General features: G+C 43.4%; 1 protein-coding gene across 6 annotated transcripts in view; it reads right to left on the bottom strand.

Moving 5' to 3' along the window:
• npas3 (neuronal PAS domain protein 3) overlaps positions 1 to 22,024 on the bottom strand; it is a 341,058-nt gene that overhangs the window by 187,859 nt on the left and 131,175 nt on the right. For all 6 annotated transcript variants that reach the window (XM_045717645.1, XM_014194380.2, XM_045717646.1 and 3 more), the window contains one exon: positions 6,127 to 6,209. In XM_045717645.1, the coding sequence (XP_045573601.1) occupies positions 6,127 to 6,209 (83 nt within the window). The remainder of the gene's footprint in view (positions 1 to 6,126; positions 6,210 to 22,024) is intronic.

The raw sequence follows: 22,024 nt of genomic DNA, 5'->3' as shown, positions 1-22,024 counted from the left end.
TTTCAAAATATAAAATATATTTTGATTTGTTTAACACGTTTTTGGTTACTACATGATTCCATATGTGTTATTTCATAGTTTTGATATCTTCACTTTTATTCTACAACATAGAAAATAGTAAGACAGACAGACAGACAGACAGACAGACAGACAGACAGACAGACAGACAGACAGACAGACAGACAGACAGACAGACAGACAGACAGACAGACAGACAGACAGACAGACAGCGGGAGAAAGAGAGAGACACTAGAGAGAGAAAGAGATAGAGGCAGAGAGAGAGAGAGTGAGAGAAAGAGAAAGAGAGAGAGAGAGAAAGAGAAAGAGAGAGAGAGAAAGAGAAAGAGAGAGAGAGAAAGAAAAAGAAAAGAGAGAAGCATCCACTCACCATCCACCCCTTACTCTCTTCCACCAACACCAGACATTTTGCCCTTCAGAGGCAGGCGAGTCCTTTAATAATGCTTTTAAAAAATTAACCAACGTATAATTTATCTCATGCAAAACTATTACGAGCCAGTGATATCAATGTTACTATTTAGTCTGTGTGTTTCATCCCCCCCAGTCTATCTGCCAGAGGACATGTCCCATTGCTGTTAATGACCTATTGCTGCTGTCGCATCCAATCCAGCCCACTGACTGGAGAGATGACAACACACAGTGGGAGACGACAAAACGGTCAACACACTGCCCCTGAGCGCTGTCATTTCCCCCCCTCCTCTCCTTCAGCCTCTCCTCTCCTCTCCTCGCTTCTCTCCTCTCCTCTCCTCTCCTTGCTTCTCTCCTCTCCTCTCCTCCTCGCTCCTCTCCACTCCTCTATTCTCCCCTCTCCTCTATGGCTGCAGCATCTCTCCAGCCAGGGAGGGAGAGACACTGGGAGGAATTCTGCTGAGGAGGAGCCATTACCGGGACCACAATGCCACAGAGATAGAGAGACTATTTTGGACAGTGATTGGCCAGGGCCCCACAGAGACAGACACAGAGTGAGTCTCGCTCACTGTCACCCCCAAACACACAGCATTCCATCTTCCTGCTACAACTACACACACACCTTAACATTGACCTGAACACACACACACACACACACACACACACACCTTAACCCAGCCTTCTATGGCTACACACACACACCTTCCATCAACAAGCTCAATCTCTGCCCTCCCTGATTAGTAACAGTGGGTCTGTTTTGGCTGCATAACTATGGCGCTACTGTAGCTCAATACCTTGGTGAATAGTTCCAGTATGTTAACAGAGAGAATAACTACTTTTAAAACGCCACAACAGCGAAGGCACCCCAAAACCTGTCTTCTCTGTAACGTCTGAGATGGGGGTAGAGGGGAGTAGGGACGGTGGAAAAAAGCAAAGGGCTTCCTTCCAGCATGAAGATGGGGGCAGCTGCCAACCTTTGCTCATCTCCGCATATGAAATCAGTTCATTGATTATTTGGGTTGGCAAAACTTGTTTGTCAACAAATTCAATGTTTTTGGGCCTGAAAACAAAAAGACCACAGAAGGCTTGTTTGAACGCAGCCCCGTTCCCAGGTCAACCGGGCCACTCAGAGTCAAAGGAGCCTGGAGCACAAAGCAGCTATGGTAGCCGGCCGGGTAGCTGGGGACCATGACACAATGAGAGGGAGCTGCCGGAGCCGTAGAGATAGCTACTAACGCTGTCCCGTTCACACACACACAGAGCCATTACCCTGTCCCATTCTCTCACACACAGGGCATGATTAATCCCGTGTCACATGACTAGGTCCGGACAGGAGACAGGCACAGTGCCGGGGGACATTTACACTCACTCTGTCAGATTAAACAGCAACCTAACCCACTGTTTCTACTGCTCTCAGGCCTGCCAGCCTGTCACATACGTATAGGGCCCAGGTACACTTCTCTTTAGAAAGTCAACCAGACTAAGAGGTCAAAGATGAATATATTTTTCATTGTAATCACTGTTATAATATAATATTCTACTACTATGTAGAATGTGTACATTGACATTTTAGTCATTTAGCAGATGCTCTTATCCAGAGCAACATACAGGAGGAATTAGGGTGAAGTGCCTTGCTCAAGAGCACAGCCACAAATTTCTCGACTTATGGCATTCACACCAGTGACTTTTTGTTTACTGGCCCAATGCTCTTAACCGCTAAGCTACGTGACGTCCTGTCTAAGTAAATCAATTCTGAAACAGGGCTGTAAAAAAAAAAAAGTGTTACACATTCTATACACATTCTATACATGTTTGAACGGTTTCAACAAAGAGGTTCAACAAAGAAGGAACAATTTGAATTTAGGTTCAGTTTGGAGTTTTCCAAAAATTGTCATAGAATCTTTGGTGAGTTAGGTAAAAATATAAGGGAGAAATGGTAAAGGGGTCTGCTGGTGCTTCTTATTGAGTTTGGCTTTGGATAAGTCCCCTTAGCTGTTGGCATTAGGCAGAGACAGAGTCACTCAGAGTAATGAGCACTGGTTAAGCCCTGAGAGGCCAGACAGGCAGGTAGAGTAGAGCAGAGAGAGTAGTGTAGAGACACAGAGGAGCTCATCAAGCCATCCTCTTTATTAAGCACTATCAAACCCACTCTAATCTGTCTAAAATTAGCCGCTGTGCTCAACAAGTAATGACTGCCTTGCATTCATTATTAGTTCATTTTCCCCAAATCAATCACCGGCCGTGCATGCTTTTTTAAAATGTCATCCTAAAACTTTTCACAATCAATTAAGCTGAAGATTAATGGGGACAATTTGCCAGGAACAAGTCCTTCCTTGAAAAGGCCACGCCTCGACAGACTTCCAGCCTGCTATTGATGTTAATTATACATTTCCGCTTTCTTGTCAGACACTTAACCTGTCGCAGGGAAAGTGTTCACTTATAGTGAGAGGGGGCTGCCGTCACGATGCTGCGTCACGATACTGTTAAAATCCCCGGTAGAATGACATTTTAGAAATGTTGTCAGTGGGTGAGATTCAATTGAATGCAACTTTATTAAAGCCAATTAAAAAAGGCATAGCCAGATTAAAAATATCAATATCCTCCATATACAGTATACAAACAACAGACATTATACACATTAGTTGCTGTTTCTGGTATTGGAATTGACTCTGAAACCGCGTTTGTTCTCTGCCGTTGATAACCATAAGGGAAACATCCTCCCTTCTCCTTTCCAACCCACTAAACCTGGGGATCTGAGGTAAATGCAGGAAGATGTCACTTTCAATTCAGCACATGTTTAATAGGGAACAGGCATAGTGCATATGGCTGCCACTGTGTCTCATGGGACTAAAGGGGGCAGCGTTTCTGCTACAACCTCTTTTTATTCGTGTTCGCATCATGCATGACAACACAATGTTCACTATGGGACAAGGCTGGGAGGGAGCAACACACTGGAAGACATTTACGCGACCTGGAGGATTTTTGCTGTTGTTGATATCTTTGATCAATAGACTTGCACGACAGAATGAGCTACCGCATTCTCTGTGTGCCTTTCCAAATCAAACGCATCGAATAACATCAATCAATCAATTACATTTATTTACAAAGCTCTTTTTTTTTTACATCAGCCGATGTCACAAAGTGCTGTACAGAAACCCAGCCTAAAAGCCCCAAACAGCAAGCAATGCGGATGTAGAAGCACGGTGGCTAGGAAAAACTCCCTAGAAAAGCCAGAACCTAGGAAGAAACCTAGAGAGGATATTGTGGCAATCCAGGTTAAAATGTAGATTACAAAAATGTAGACTATAGAAAATAAAGATAGCTTGATGATCAACAACTCCCAACACAAAAAGATTATATGTCAGCATGGTTACCAGCTTACACTTTCATATCAGCTGTAGTATCAAATGATGTTTTTGCTTTACTGATTTACAGCAAACCCTTTGGGCTTATGTATAGAGATAAGCAGCACTATGTAAAATATTATAAAGACAAGACACATGCAAAATACCCTCAGGACTAACGGGGTTAACCATTATCATAGTTTCATAATTCAATATGTAAGGGATAATCAACGAGGGGCTATGTCTCTGCGTTCCATGGAAAAGAATGAACGGCGTGGAAGGTGTGTTCCACCGCGCGCTAGCAGAGTGGAAATGACCTTCCACGGAGCTGCATTCTTTTCCAGAGAGCACATAGAGCACCGAGTTGATTGTCCCTTTTATACCACGGCTAGAATTTAACACATTTCCCGCTGGAAATGTGTTCAACATCCACTGAAGTAGCTAGCAAACAAACAGACTTGCTAGTTCAGCTAACCAAACCTTCAGTCCTATGAAAATCGAATTCAACAACCCCAATATTGTTTTCAATTTGACTTTTGCTTTCAAAAGCAGCTCAAACATAGAACGTGTACGAATGAACTATATCCATTGAATTCTACCGTGCAAATATACCGTGTGTTATAGGGAAATAACGCACGCTCTAGAATGCCCTTCAAGCCAATAAGAAACAAGTATTCAACAATGCCATGGTATAAAATAATTTAACTTTACTGTAATACAAATATATTTCTCCATTACCACAAAGACGGTATAAATTACATAATAAACTAGAATATGAATCTATAATTACTGAGTATAATTTAAGTATAAAAGGACGGACTTTCAAATGTATAATCTTTATGGATGAAAGTTACACTATGCAGAAATCGCTCCGCCATTTCCTGGTTGCAAAAACTCTAATAGTTCGCTTCAGTTTATGTGACAAAAAATACGCTAGTACAGTGTAGATAATCATTGTACCAGCTAAACAGCCGTGAAATATATTTTCCATAAACAAAAATATTGTTGTTTCAGCTGTTTGAAGCTGATGTACAAAACCAAAAGTAAAAGATGCAAAAACAAAACTTAAGAATGGGAACCATAGAAATAGCGCACATAGAACAGATATACCGCTTCTTAGACTTATTTTTAGGTAGAATGATAGCTCTATAACTCACATTTCTATGTGAATTTGGTTGGGTCGACCCAAAAGCTACATATTGCCACTTTAAAGCGGGTACAGCCTCAGTGTTTACAGAAACACGCGCAGGAAGTTGCACAGAATTTTCACAGCCCTCAAGTTTGTGCTCAGCAGATCTGAAATTTGCTCAGTGCCCCAAAAAAATGTAGGGAACATTGGTTTTATGTTGAAGAATCAAGGCAGAGCATTAATGCAGTAATGCTAGAAGGCTTGAACACTGCCTCAGCTTTGGTCCTGTGTGGTAGAGGTTGACACAGTAATAGGATTCCCACGGGTCTTGCAGGGTCCCGTGGGATTCCTGCTGGAACAGGAGTGAAATTCACCTTCTCCCAACAATAACATGCGCTCTTCGGTCTTCAATCACTATTTATAAAAATAGATATAAGACCTGGGCAGGCAACAAAAAGTAGCTAGCTAACAGTTCTCTCTCTTGTCTAGTGAAGAATGAGCATGCAACCCAAAACGGGGCCGTTACTATGGAAACTCACAAGCAGCAGAGTGCAGGGAGCAGGCAGCTAACGGATGAAGTTATTTCTGATTTCTGCGCGGGATTGAATTTTATCGGGACAGGACAGGAAAGTTGTCAGGGTTATAGAACTGTTGCAGGATCGAGACAGTACGGGGGGGAAAAATACTGGACAAGACGGGAAAGGAATGAATTAACACTCCCCTGTCAACCTCTACTGTGGGGCTCAGTTGGTAAGAGCATGATGCCGGCAATGCCAAGGTCTTTGCAGGAATCACATACTAGCTATCGTAAGTCATTTTAGACAAAATCGTTTCCTTAATGTCAATTGCTTTGGTGGATAAAAGTATCACTAGATGTCAGTAATAACCCATGTGAATAGTGTGGGGAGTTGCTAGACAGACAGACAAACAGATACAGTACATAACTAGGGTTGCAAAATTATGTTTTTCCAGAAACAGCAGTTGGAATATTTCGGGAATCAGGAGTGAATAAGAAGGATATCTGGGAATCCTCCAACCACAATTTATGGAAACTGTTATTGTACAGTTACGACGGTTGCAAAATTCTGGTAATTTTCCCCAAATTCCCAGAATTTTGCAACCCTCGTAACTGTACAATAACGTTAATACCAGGCTTGTCAAACTGGGTGATGGTGCCTGTGGGACAGGACAGGACCTGTGGTATGGTGTGATCTCATAGCATCCTACCTGCAATATGTGGCTCCCGAGGTGTGGCTCGAAGATCTCTGAGGCTACTGCACTGGGAGTCCTCCTTCGCTGTACTCCTATAGCTGTACACACACAACACAACACAACAGACAGAGCCATGGTGAGACAACACACACACTAGGTGAAACACACAGATACACACACGCACGCACGCACGCACGCACGCACGCACACACACACACACACACACACACACACACACACACACACACACACACACACACACACACACACACACACTGGGCGGGTATAAGGCTGACTGTGTTTGTATGCACATACATTACTAGGCAATACATAAACATGTAGCTAGACAGACAGACAGACAGACAGACACAGTACATAAAGGCAGTTGCATGTTAACACATACACAACACAAAGGCACACACGAATACCTTACGAACAGTACGTTCACTACGGCAGTGAGAACCAACAGCTGTAACGATAAACCGCTGACATCATTGACATCGAGCGCCCACTATGATAACTTTACAGTAATAAGTACTGTAGTGATGCTCATCAAAGAGCGGAACTCGTACAGTACAATGCCATTATCGAGTGCAGCTAGCTTGCATATTCAATGATTCGCTGGCTGGTACAAAGGCTTGTTTCTAAATGAGGGATTATATCATGCGATTGATTCTGCTGCATAGCAGACTAACCAGAGACTGTGCCCTTGGGGTATTTTCTCTATACTCCCAACTTAAAAGTAGGGAGAGGCACCATGCTACCCGTTACTGGTAAAAATGGCCTGCGGTAACTTTCAAACTCCCACCAGAGCTCATTATGGTGAATTTTATAACAAAGTGCTCTGTACTTAATTTTCAGAGTTTAGCCAGGCATTGGGGTAATGTTGCTGAATTAAGTGCAATTAATGATGTAATAAAAGCATTGAATGGCCTTTAAAGACTCTCAAAGAGCAGGAGCAAACAGGGCCTCCTCTGGGAAGAAGCCAGGGGAACGGGTTAGAGTCAGAGGCCAGGCCCCGGGTGGACGGGAGGGGGCACAGACTGCACAATGAGGGGCCTCTGTCCTTCACTGTATTCCCTGTTCCAGGCCAAGCATGGTAAACACACATCCCCCTCCAGTAACGCTGTAAGCAGTTAGCCCTTTCCCCTCCCTGAGGAGCGGGGCCCATGCCAAACAACATGCACTGGATAGACAACACCTGCAGGACCAGTCCTGGACACACACACAAACACACACACACACAGTAATCCGCCATTGGTTGGGGAGGACACAAACAAGGCATGAGGCGGAGTCAGGGCAAGCCCAAACAAACAGTTTCAGCAGAGAGCCCTGACACATAGAGACAGCAGAGAGCCCTGACACATAGAGACAGCAGAGAGCCCTGACACATAGAGACAGCAGAGAGCCCTGACACATAGAGACAGCAGAGAGCCCTGACACATAGAGACAGCAGAGAGCCCTGACACATAGAGACAGCAGAGAGCCCTGACACATAGAGACAGCAGAGAGCCCTGACACATAGAGAGAGCAGAGAGCCCTGACACATAGAGACAGCAGAGAGCCCTGACACATAGAGACAGCAGAGAGCCCTGACACATAGAGACAGCAGAGAGCCCTGACACATAGAGACAGCAGAGAGCCCTGACACATAGAGACAGCAGAGAGCCCTGACACATAGAGAGAGCAGAGAGCCCTGACACATAGAGACAGCAGAGAGCCCTGACACATAGAGACAGCAGAGAGCCCTGACACATAGAGACAGCAGAGAGCCCTGACACATAGAGACAGCAGAGAGCCCTGACACATAGAGACAGCAGAGAGCCCTGACACATAGAGACAGCAGAGAGCCCTGACACATAGAGACAGCAGAGAGCCCTGACACATAGAGACAGCAGAGAGCCCTGACACATAGAGACAACAGAGAGCCCTGACACATAGAGACAGCAGAGAGCCCTGACACATAGAGACAGCAGAGAGCCCTGACACATAGAGACAGCAGAGAGCCCTGACACATAGAGACAGCAGAGAGCCCTGACGCATAGAGACAGCAGAGAGCCCTGACACATAGAGACAGCAGAGAGCCCTGACACATAGAGACAGCAGAGAACCCTGACACATAGAGACAGCAGAGAGCCCTGACACATAGAGACAGCAGAGAGCCCTGACACATAGAGACAGCAGAGAGCCCTGACACATAGAGACAGCAGAGAGCCCTGACACATAGAGACAGCAGAGAGCCCTGACACATAGAGACAGCAGAGAGCCCTGACACATAGAGAGAGCAGAGAGCCCTGACACATAGAGACAGCAGAGAGCCCTGACACATAGAGACAGCAGAGAGCCCTGACACATAGAGACAGCAGAGAGCCCTGACACATAGAGACAGCAGAGCGCCCTGACACATAGAGACAGCAGAGAGCCCTGACACATAGAGACAGCAGAGAGCCCTGACACATAGAGACAGCAGAGAGCCCTGACACATAGAGACAGCAGAGAGCCCTGACACATAGAGACAGCAGAGAGCCCTGACACATAGAGAGAGCAGAGAGCCCTGACACATAGAGACAGCAGAGAGCCCTGACACATAGAGACAGCAGAGAGCCCTGACACATAGAGACAGCAGAGAGCCCTGACACATAGAGACAGCAGAGAGCCCTGACACATAGAGACAGCAGAGAGCCCTGACACATAGAGACAGCAGAGAGCCCTGACACATAGAGACAGCAGAGAGCCCTGACACATAGAGACAGCAGAGAGCCCTGACACATAGAGACAGCAGAGAGCCCTGACACATAGAGACAGCAGAGAGCCCTGACACATAGAGACAGCAGAGAGCCCTGACACATAGAGACAGCAGAGAGCCCTGACACATAGAGACAGCAGAGAGCCCTGACACATAGAGACAGCAGAGAGCCCTGACACATAGAGACAGCAGAGAGCCCTGACGCATAGAGACAGCAGAGAGCCCTGACGCATAGAGACAGCAGAGAGCCCTGACACATAGAGACAGCAGAGAGCCCTGACACATAGAGACAGCAGAGAGCCCTGACACATAGAGACAGCAGAGAACCCTGACACATAGAGACAGCAGAGAGCCCTGACACATAGAGACAGCAGAGAGCCCTGACACATAGAGACAGCAGAGAGCCCTGACACATAGAGACAGCAGAGAGCCCTGACACATAGAGACAGCAGAGAACCCTGACACATAGAGACAGCAGAGAGCCCTGACACATAGAGACAGCAGAGGGAGCTAGAACCCAGTCCACCTCAGATGTACTATGCTGGCCTGCGTGGCCTCACACACACACACACACACACACACACACACTGTGACCCAGCACTCAGACACACACCCGGCCATACGTTAGCTCCAACAAGCAGCTCATGTAGAACAGAGCAGAAATATCACAGATCAAAGAACACTTGACCAACTTCAATTATCATCTTTTATATCCTGGCCGACACAGTGGAGGGAATCATTATTTCTCTCCTACAATGGCCCTCATCATCACACAGTCAGACAGGGCTCTTTCCCTGCTAAAAGAGCCCCGGCATGGAAGTAAGTGACAGATTGCTTTATATGCGGAAAATTCCTTGACCTTGGGGATCTTTTGAAAACGGGAAACTATACGTGGTTAATATTTTATAATAAAGAAGTTGAAATGTTAAACTGGCACCACTGGTGAAGGATTGTGGCCACCTTGAAGCACCTCTTCCTGCCAACAGCTCCTTCACAGTTCTTAATAACACACACATTAGCAATTCAGAGCAGCGCCTTGGGTGCAGATGGCCCGTCACCTACAGACTACTGTGTCTGACTGTCCCTGTCTCACACACACACACACACACACACACACACACACACACACACACACACACACACACACACACACACACACACACACACACACACACACACACACACACACACACACACACACACACACTTTGTTAAGACACTCAGTCCAGGAGACCAAATATTGTGGAGGCAATCGAATCTAAATTTGTCCCAATACACACTGTAGACTGATTAATAAAGATATAAACAGCTGGAGACTGTGATTCTATTACGTTAGGGGCTAACACCAACCCATCACATTTTTCCCATTTATAAATGCAGCTTAACGAGGGTGATTTTGATATTACTTTCCCCCCATTTCAATATCGTTAAGGAGACTCATAAAATGGTAGCGTGACTGTAAAAACATCACTTTGACACCTGTGCTAATGTACTTAAATGTTTTATTTTTATTTTTAAGGGCTGACTAACAAGTATTAAGTATATTAACAATATATTAATGCACTATACACCAGGTAAGAAGAAAATGTCGTTATGGAAAACTGTATTAAAATCACACTCAGATAATAAGTAATGCATAGCACAGTATAACCTAAACTTCGCTTGAAAAGTCTCTGCGTCTATCATTTGTTGTAATAAAAACAAACAAAATCTGATAGACTTTGCACTAGCTACATATTTAAATCTGACCAATAACAACTGACATTGCTACTGAGGTACTGAACATTATTAAACGTTCTCTCTTGTGGATTGGCAAAAACAGTATTAACTCAGAATCCAAATTCTAACTAACTGTGTGTGCATGCAAATCAGGGTGAAAACCCTCCTTAATTTAAACTAATGCAGCTTTATGATGTGAAAATATCAGTTTCCATTTACCACTCTCAATGTTTAATGTCGGCTGTTTAATACAACCATGTCACAAACAGCATTTGGTTTCAAGATTGCAATATACAGCAATTTGATTCTCAGTACTGTGGCAATTTCTAAACCGCAGTGCTATTTGAAAGTCAATTTAACTTTCAGTTTTATAAGTCAACATTATTGCTATTGTTAATTTATTTCTCATTTAATGGAAAATTGGCAACAGGGGCCCCGACTGTCATTTTAAATCTGCAGTAATTTCTTGTGAAGCTTAGTGTTCTTATTCCCTAGTTTCTGGATTAGAGCAGGGCTAAATGGCAGCTCCGGCACCACCAAAGACTCTGGGGCAGGTACTGTTACACAAATTGCCAATTCAATTAACAGAGTGTAAATGCTCAACTGGCAGCTGGCACGGAGGACAGCCATTTTGGTTCTTGTCAGGCCTAATTCATCAGGCTGTCAAAGGCCTCACTATGAGGAGCCTCACTGTGGTGTGGAAACTGTGGATACTGTGTGTAAACACTTCCTTAGTGAACCGTTAACCGCTACAATGGTAAACTTGTATTAATCCAGCACACAGACAAACACAAACTACACACAATGGCCCCAAAACTGTTATTTTAGTCTCTCTCTCTCTCACACACACACACACACACACACACACACACACACACACACACACACACACACACACACACACACACACACACACACACACACACACACACACACACACACACACACTCTCTCTCTCTCTCTCTCTCTCTCTCTCTCTCTCTCTCTCTCTCTCTCTCTCTCTTTCAGTTTGCCATGGCCACCAGTGCGTTGTAATCAGCCAGGATGATCCCATAGTTACATCAAGATCAACAAAAGTTATATTTTCCTTCCTGGGACCCCTAGCTGTGGCTAGTGAATTACCTCAGTGTCCTCAGAACAGCAATCCCCATCTCACGCTGTGTCCCCCGTATCAACTACCAACAACCTGGTAGACAGCAGTCCCTATGGATCCAGTCATATAATCCTGTCTGCTTTATTCACATTCACCTCAATGTGCTGAATGTGATAGTAAGAATAGCATGTTGTGTACCATTTTGTCCTTGATGATGAACCATTTTGTGCTGAAATAGATACACTGAAATCAAGTGTGCATGTCAAAAGCATTTCTTATTATATTTCTATATGGCTCTTGTGTTTCTGTATTATAGTGTGTGTTTAAAGTATTTTCATATATAACAAATAATATAATACCAATTTGATCTATATTTCATTGGAAATCTTATATCAAAAATGGAAATCCAATGTCAATTTGTAAAAAGAATTATTCAATTACAGTACATTTACAATGTTTCAAAATCCACACCCAAACCCTTCAGGCATTTCAAACATAAAAACTGCCTATTCTGAAATGTATGGTTTTAAGGGTGTTTATTTTTTTATTTAATTTTATTAAAATACCAATTCCTTTATAGATTAAATCAATTCTCCTTCTGTGTCCTTCAGTCTGCATACTCCCCAAATGTTTTCATAGCGGAAATTGAAAGTCCATTAAATAATTTACTGACCACGGCTAATGAAAGCTCTTCGGATCACATGTTGTAGTATTCACCCACAGACTGGCTGGATACTTAATAAGTCATCCTGATGAAGACGGAGGCTGAAACATTTGTTTTAATTAGTTTCCTTTCTAACATCTTTCACTCGTTTTAAGTTTTCATGACGATCTGTTTAATAATCCATGTTCATCTTTCTGCTCATTTATGTCATCAAACTTTAACGGCTGTGATTCTAACACTAATGACCAGTCTCAGAGTAAGCCTGAGAAAGGAAGAAGCTCTTTTATTTCAGCGTCTGTCCGTCTGCTGCTTGAAACCTGCAGGAGTTAACAAGACACGTACTATATATTGTCATTTTTATATTTGTTTCAATTGACTGATTTATTTTGATTCAATAATTAGGATTACAGAAAATAATATTTCTATTTACGTTTTCTAAAATATTTCCACCTCTTCAGAATGTTTTTTCTCCCACATTCGTATCTTAGCTTTTTGTAAAGCTAACTGACTGACTGATAGTACAACAGTTGTTGTGGCCTTTTCTAGCCTCCTTACCCTTTCTAGTCCTGTTATCTGTGTGCATCGGCTGTACAGTGAACCTGGAGTGGGCTGAGTGGATATCTCCAGCTCTGTCTTTCTCTCTCTTTAGTACAGATCCCAGATTACACCTTGAGTGTCGGCTCAGTGAGGAATAATTGTCTATGGAAAGTCTCTTGTAGTGGCCCTGAAGTCCCCGTTCAAGTGATTTTGTATTTCATCATTGTGCCATTCCCCTCCTCATCACCAGAAACAACTGTCAGATCCACTGATAAGAGGGCTGTATGAGAGCATGGCAGAGCACTCTGGGTGACAAGTATTGTCCAGTTGCGATTCATATCAAAACTGCACAGAGAGGAGCAGCAGGAGGACAATACCAGAATAAATTAGAGCTATTCAGAGAGGCGAGTACCTGTAACAATACAATATTGTCTCCCGCTGCAGTTTGAACATGAGGTCACAGCACACAGGCAATGAAATGAAAAATAAAATGAAAAATGAAAAATAAAAGTGTTTGGAAGGGTTCCTCAATAGGCCAAATTTGGCATGAGGGTGATTTTTATTTGGCCCCCAGGTTTTCTGAGCAAAACAAAACAAAAAAGTTGTTTGTTTTATTTTATATAATTTTCCGTTGTTGGACACAAAGAACTGTAAAATCATTAGGAACTCAGCTCAAAGTGATTTTAATTCAATAAATCTGTTACCAAATATTCCCACGCATAAATATAGAAGCATATGTGAACATATATCAATGTAATCCAGGAGTGAAATGATTCTGTTTTTGTCAAATACTATATCTGTTTGGCATTCCTTCGATCAACTTGCAGTGTACAGATTATTTATAACTATTTTCCGGCCCCCCAACCAGGCCCTTGACTGAATGTAATTGGAGACCCCTGTTGTACGGCATTTAGGGGGAGCTTTCTCAAACCAGCGTTTGTGTGCATTTTTTTTATGTACTTTCAAGGTGTGCCATACTGTACACTCTGTTTATATAATGCATCCAAAATACAAATGACTGACAGGCTTTAGCCAAGACCCTCTGCCTTTAATTTCACTTCAATCAAATCTATCTACATCTACATTTGCGCAATGAAAACTTGGTGCCGTCAACAAGCTTGTCGGGGAAAATATCTAAACACATTCAGCCATCTTGAGCATCCCAAAGATGCTAAACACAGCTATCGATATTTTTCTCAGCGGAGAGGAGAGGAGAGGCGGGCTGCTGGAAGGGAGAGGAGAGGAGAAGACGACAGTATTATTGGCATTGAGCAACACGGGAGAGGTCAAGTTCAAGGGGCATTTTCAACCAATCAATACGCTAGGATGAGCAAAATAAAATAATGGGAAAAAAACTCATTGAATTTGGAAATGCATTCATTATGGCTAACTGCATTAAAGGAAGAGAGAGACAGAGTGCCCGGACTGCCCTACACAGTTATGAAGGCTTACGCAACCAAACAAACAATCCATTACTGAAATGCATTGTCGCATTTCTGTTAATAAACTCGTTGCAGGCTCAGACTGGGGGCTGCAAGGCAAGCACACCCCAATGTGAAGAGCAGAGCTCACCTTAGCAGAGCTCACAAATACCAACAACCTTTCATTCATGATGGAGGACAGTAAGAGCTGCGTAAGACCTACAGCCATTATGACAGTTAGCTGACCCTGGCTTAGCTTAGTTTAGCAGGACTTTGCTTTAGATACAGTGAGAAAATATTGCTACATCTTTCATTCCTATTATCAGAATAACATGTAATGTGTGTATATATTACGGATTTACGCCGTAAATGCTCGCAACAACATTCGAAAACGCTTAAAAAGATTAGCTACAGTAGTAATGAAATGAATTCAATTTGATGGTATCCAAACCGGTAAATATGCTAATAGTGTTGAATAATTCAGGTGTTATCAATACGCCAATCATCCTTAATAGAAAAAGTCCAGATCATGAACGACTGGGTCTAATAGAAAATATGGTATGTGATCAATGTGGGTCTATGGGTTCGTTTGAGTCTGCTTCTCAAATGGTACCCTGTTCCCTATACAGCGCTGAAAAATGTAGATTATGATTTTCTCTATTTTTGCATATTTTTGACACTGAATGTTATCAGATCTTCAACCAAAACCTAATATTAGATAAAGGGAACCCGAGTAAACAAATAACAAACATTTATACTTATTTCATTTATTTAATAAACAAAGTTATGGAACACCCAATGCCCCTGTGTGAAAAGTAATTGCCCCCTTACACTTAATAAATATTTGTGCCAACTTTAGCTTCAATGACTCCAACCAAACACTTCCTGTAGTTGTTGATCAGTCTCACATCGCTGTGGAGGAATCTTGGCCCACTTTTCCATGGAGAACTGCTTTAACTCAGAAACATTAGTGGGTTTTCGAGCATGAACTGCCCATTTCAGGTCCTGCTACAACATCTCAGTTCGATTTAGGTCTGGACTCTGACTAGGCCATTCCAAAACTTTAGATGTGTAGCTTTTCAGCCATTCTGATGTAGACTGGCTGAAAGGACCTGGATGACTTGCCATCATTGAAGGAATCATGAATTCTGCTCCGTATCCGAGAATTCTACAGGAGAATGTCAGGCCATCCGTCTGTGTGCTGAAGTGCAGCTGGGTCATGCAGCAAGACAATGATCCAAAACACACAATCAGGTCTACATCAGAACGGCTGAAAAGCTACACATCTAAAGTTTTGGAATGGCCTAGTCAAAGTCCAGACCTAAATCGAATTGAGATGTCAAAATCCCTTCACAGCGATGTGAGAGACTGATTAACAATTACAGGAAGTGTTTGGTTGGAGTCATTGCAGCTAAAGGTGGCACAACCAGTTATTGAAGGAGGGGGCAATTACTTTTCACACAGGGGCATTGGGTGTTGCATAACTTTGCTAATTAAATAAATGAGATAAGTAAACACATGTTGTGTTATTTGTTCACTCATGTTGCCTTTATCTAATATTAGGTTTTGGCTGAAGATCTGATAAGAATCAGTATCAAAAATATGCAAAAATAGAGAAAATCAGGAGGCAAATACTTTTTCAGTGGATTTCTTTTGACCAGGGCCCATAAGTAGTGCACTGAATAGGCTATAGGGTGCCATTTTGGAAGCACCCTGTGCAGTAAGTTAGTAGAGGAGCCTACATTTCCATAGTCTCTCTCTCCCAGTCCCCTTGTCCAGACAGACACCCCACTACACAGTAAACAGAGCTAAGAGCAGAATCCAGCTAGCCATCTCTACGCTCTATAATCCCTCCCTCCCTCCCTCCCTCCCTCCCTCCCTCCCTCCCTCCCTCCCTCCCTCCCTCCCTCCCTCCCTCCCACTAGCCTATTTGTCCTCTACTCCTGTCCTTGACTCTAACACACACCAGCTGGCACACACCCAAGCAAAAAGACAGCAAAGATGATTACACATACCAGTCTGTGTGTCTGTCTGTCTGAATTTGTGTGTTTTTGTATGTGTGTATGTGTGTGCACGTGCGTGCGCGCATGCATGGCTGTGTGTGGGGGCCTTCGTTTGTGTATGTGTGTTTATATACTATGCACAAAAATTGTGAGTGGAGGGGTCAGAAAGCGATAGCAGGAGAAGGTAACAGAGAAAGAAAGGTAATAAGTGAAAGACGCAACAGTAGGGGTGTGATGGAATGTAAATAGGGAGGGAGGGAGAGAGAGCTATGATATACTGGTGGTATACTTTAGATAAAAAGGTGTTAGATGGGGTATGAGAGGGGTACTATACCACTAGCTACAAAGGGATACCTACAGTCGTACAGACAGTAAGGCAGATCAGTGCCTCATAGGCTGGTGAACAACCTGTCATGCCACAGTGGGGAGGGTCGTCGTGGAAACGAACTGACAGAGTGGATGGAGAGGGATGGGAAGGGATGGGAAGTGATGGGGGGAGGGGGGGTGCCCTTTGTGCGTGTGCTTGTGTGTGGGGTTGGGTAGAACATGAGCCGTATAGTGTTCAGACAGTGAAGGGCTGCTGTTTCAGTCTGTTTCAGTCTGTTTCAGTCTGCCAAACAACATAATGACTCATTCAGGCAGAAGAATATTACCACCAGGGGAATATTTGGAACGTCTCAGCCGTAGAGTAATTAGGAGCTAACTACAATGGCATGCTCCACCAATGAAAGGATGAAAATAGGAAAGGAGGAAAGTAAGAGATCCCTCTATTCCTCTCTCCTTCTGTCTGTCTGTGGGGTCTAGATTGCAGCCGGGGTAAATGGGAGAGGAGAGGAGGACTATCAACGGCAGCTGGTCAGCGTCTCTCTCTGTCTCTCACTCTCTCTCTCTCTCTTCCAGATAGACATGTTGGTTGTGTAGGCTCAGCAGCAGGGGAGATACTACAGTGAGCTGCTCCTGGGTGAGTCCTGATTAAGTGTCCTGATTTGGTCCATGTCCATGTCACTATGGTACCAATAAAACATAATGGCCAGGTCGCTCTATTCATTTAAGTCTCTGCCATAAAAGAAATACGGCAACAAAAACATGTCATCCCCCACAAATGATGCAGCGCCTCCCTTGGGCCAATCACTGTCATTTTTTAAATGGCGGATCTCTTTGGCAAGACCCATTATTCACCCAAGTTTTTTAAAAATCAGGCCAGTGGTGTCTGAGATATCGTGTGGGTTAGCTAGACTCATATCCCTAAGCATGTGTGCCAAATTTCATCACTCTGAGTCAAACAGATCAAGAGCTATAAACATGTGCCCGTTATAGCGCCACCATGTGTTCTTGCAAATGTTGAGTCTTGACAGTGTTTGCAACATGTGTACCAAATTTTGTTACAATACGAATTTCCTTGACTGATTTATATGCATTTATGTGCCAGACCAAGCCTGAATTAATGTTTATTGTTCAATAGCGGCCATGTTGTTTTAGGTACTAATCTGGAAAGTATTGCATTGAGAGACCTTTGTCCATAGATGCCACATATCAAGTTTCGTGCAGATCGGCCATTCGGTGCCAGAGGCGTAGCATTGTAAGTGTTTTTTTTTCGACAAAATTCAAAATGGCGGAAAATCCATTATGGTGGACCTTATGGTTCGCAGAGGCAAATTTGTTTATTTTATTAGGAGAGGGACATATGTACCACATTTCATGACTTTTGGTCAAACGGGGTTAGGGCTTGACCTTTCAAAGTTTGCATTTTCAATCGCTTGTTATAGTGCCACCATTTGGCCAATCAGTGTAATTTTGTAAATGAAAGATCTCTATGGCAGGACGCATCATTCACCCACGTTTCATAAAAATCGGGCCAGCGCTGTCTGAGATATCGCGTGTGATGAATGAACGTACAAATGTACGAACGTACTAACGGACGGAGACAGATCCACAGTCGCCTCCCCGATGTCATCGTGGGGGACAGAAACGCTTCGGGAATAAAACGAAACATGTAACATCGGCTAAGAATGGGACAGGTGTCCTTGAAAATTAGATTTTGGATCTCAGTGGGATTTTAGCTGTATAAAAATGAGAAGAAAGAATCTTATCATGTAATATGCGTACTATAAAAAGTGAGAGTGAGACATGGACAATGTGGGTGTGTTCTCTAATAACAAAAATTAGTACATCCTTTGAAGCAAGATGGCTAGAGTTACATATTAACTTCAATGCTGTACCACACAAGACCGTAACTTCACACTACATACAGGCCCAGATTAAGTTTAGGTTTCTCAGAACCCATCCAGTCAATTCAAACTAGGGACTTTGTGGTTTGAGGCGTTACAACATTCAATATGGTTACATTATCTCCCTAGACCCAGTTCTATAGAGAGAATGTACAGTACAACTGGTGGGGTCTGGAGATGAGAGTGGGTGTGTGTGATTGGCCGCGTGTCTGATAAAGAGAGTGTAATGTGGTCTCATCAGGTGCTGAAGCAGAGGACACACAGCGTGGGAAGAACACAGAGACGCTGTAACTTCTACAAAGGAGTGAATGACCCTGGTTCTCATTACACAGACCACATTAGGCCACATTAAGCAAACCGTGTCAGAGTAGCACACTCTCTTTCACACACAAACACACACGGACGCACACATATGCATGGACGCGCATGCACACGCACACTGACAAGAAACACAAATGTGTAAGAAACAGTTAACACAACTTTGGAGTTCTTGGAGTTCTTTGAGCGTGTTTACATTGGCCTTATGCAGTGTCACTAAACTGGATTCATCCACTATTCAACTTTGTACCTGTCAAGACATACCACTGAAGGTGAATGATGAGGACACTTCCCTCTCTCCCCCTTCCTTTCTCTCTCTGTGATAAATTAATGACCGATGCCTTCATCACTCAATAGAGAAACGTAATGTTATTACTGGCAGCTAAAACGCTGCCACTGAACTGTCTTCTTCCAAGCATGTCAAGCCACACAAATTAGTCAAACGACGACCTGACTTCACCCTACACCTCATGTACATTTTAACAGTCCAGTACTCAGAGAACTACAGAAGGTAGACTTGACACAAAGGGATTGGTATTAGTGATATTCTCCAGGTGGATTTCAGTAGGAATCAGAAGCAGCGTTACTCCAGAGAAACTACCTGCACATGCAGTAAACTCAGAACTGCTGGCCTACTGGCTGTGGGTCACATCACATCTCCAACACATGCATCCCGAATGACACCCTATTCTCCTTTATAGTGCACTACTTTTGACCAGGGCCCATTGGGCTCTGGTCAAAAGTAGTGCACTATTATAGGGAATAGTGTGCCATTTGGGAGGTACCCCTGGACATGCTCGGTGGTTTGATGCCTGCCTACTCACAATCCATCTAGCTGCTAAGCCAATTTTCATTTAAAGGTAATCAAGGGTTTGAAATTAACATTATGCATTAGATAAAATGGGTAGAATCCGCTGACTGTCCTGAATATGTCTGTATCCCAAATGCTACCCTATTACATATGTAGTGCACCAAAAGTGGTGCACTGTGTAGGCCTATGCTTTTCGAATAAGCAGGGGGGGAAGGGAAGAGAGAGAGAAAAGGAGAGAACAATTCATTAGAAACCATTAGGGTACAAGTCATCTTATTGTAAATGTTGAGTTAAATGGGAAGAATTAGTTCCTTCATTGTGTTAAATAGTCAGCGTTGATTTAGAATGGGGCCTCAATCCATTTACTACAAGAGAGGTCAGTAGTTTGAAAGGAGAGATAACAAAAGTGAAGCCTTCCTTCCACTACCCCTGTACACACACAAACACACACACACACACACACACACACACACACACACACACACACACACACACACACACACACACACACACACACACACACACACACACACACACACACACACACACACACACACACACACACACACACACACACAGTCATGTGCGCACCCACGTGCACACACACACACACACACACCCCTGTGACAGACATTGGCCAGGTTGATACAAATCCAAACATTTACCTCGGTTCAGGAGGCATTCACCCTATCAGGGCGAGCTGTAGCCCTTGGTTTGATTTACAGCGGATGGTGAGACGATGGTTTATCATATTAACCTGACTGGATATATATTTACACAGCAGAGGAGAGGAGAAACAGGAGAGGTTAATCACTGCTGTCCTTAACAGAGGGCTGTTGCTCACTGCAACAAGAAGCAGACATGACCTAACACTGACTTATCATGTCAAAATATGAAATGTATGAAGTATACTCTGCAGTAACAGTCCAGTACAATAAGGTTATAGCAGTGCAGCGCCACATTCAACGTACAGTACATATTATAATTTTGGTTCAATTTAATGTACAGTAGGATTTTAGCATTCTTATTCTTCCATTCTATGTGTTGTTTAATACAGGTATTGTTTAAAGTTATCTATCCCTCCTTGTACTGCATGATGAGGTTGTCTAGCCATCTTAAAGGGACAGCATTAGCGCAATTGCTAGAAGTCTTTGGTATCTGCTAGCATGCTGAAGGTAAAACAAGGACTATACAGTAGCTCTGATCTTTTTCCACTTGTTATGTCCCTCTGTGTACAGCTAGAAAGTGGTTTTATTAACACTAAAAAGACATTGGTGAATACATGCCTTCTGCAGAACTGTAGATACTGTTTGTGTTCGGCAGAAAGAGATGACACGGAACCCTGAAAGACTTCCCCTTGGTAGAAAATTTGCTGAGGGAAACTGATTTGGTGATGCTCTCTCTCTCTCGCTCTCTCTCTCGCTCTCTCGCTCTCCCGCTCTCCTTCTCAATTTCAATTAAATTGAAAGGGCTTTATTGGCATGGGAAGCATACATTTACAATGCCAAAGCAAGTGAAATAGACAATTAACAAAAGGGAAATACACTGAACAAAAACATCAATGCAACATGTAAAGCGTTGGTCCCATGTTTCATGAGCTGAAATAAAAGATCACAGAAATCTCTCTCAAATATAATACACAAATTTGTTTACATCGCTGTTAGTGAGCATTTCTCCTTTGTCAAGATAATCCATCCACCTGACAGGTGTGGCATATCAAGAAGCTGATTAAACAGCATGATCATTACACAGGTGCACCTTGTGCTGGGGACAATAAAAGGCCACTCCAAAATGTTCAGTTTTGTCACACAACACAATGCCATAGATGTCTCAAGGTTTGAGGGAGCGTGCAATTGGCATGCTGACTGCAGGAAAGTTCATCAGAGCTGTTGCCAGATAATTGAATGTTAATTGCTCTACCATAAGCCGCCTCCAACATAGTTTTAGAGAATTTAGCGGTACGTCCAACCGGCCTCACAACCGCAGACCACGTGTATGGCGTTGTGTGGGCGAGTGGTTTGCTGAAGTCAACGTTGTGAACAGAGTGCCCCATGGTGGCGGTGGTGTTATGGTATGGTATGCATAACCTACGGACAACGAACACAATTGCACGGCATATTGCATTCTCACCAGACATGTTTTGGATGCTCTGGATCGACGTGTACGACAGCGTGTTCCAGTTTCCGCCAATATCCAGAAACTTTGCACAGCCATTGACAAGGAGTGAGACAGCATTCCACAGGCCACAATCAACAGCCTGATCAACTCTATGTGAAGGAGATGTGTCTCGCTGCATGAGGCAAATGGTGGACTGGTTTTCTGATCCACGACCCTACCTTTTTTTTTTTAAGGTATTCCATCATGTGAAATCCA

The sequence above is a fragment of the Salmo salar genome, chromosome ssa01, assembly GCF_905237065.1.
Source record: "Salmo salar chromosome ssa01, Ssal_v3.1, whole genome shotgun sequence".
Classification (NCBI taxonomy): domain Eukaryota; kingdom Metazoa; phylum Chordata; class Actinopteri; order Salmoniformes; family Salmonidae; genus Salmo; species Salmo salar.
This window is presented reverse-complemented; position numbering and strand designations above follow the sequence as displayed.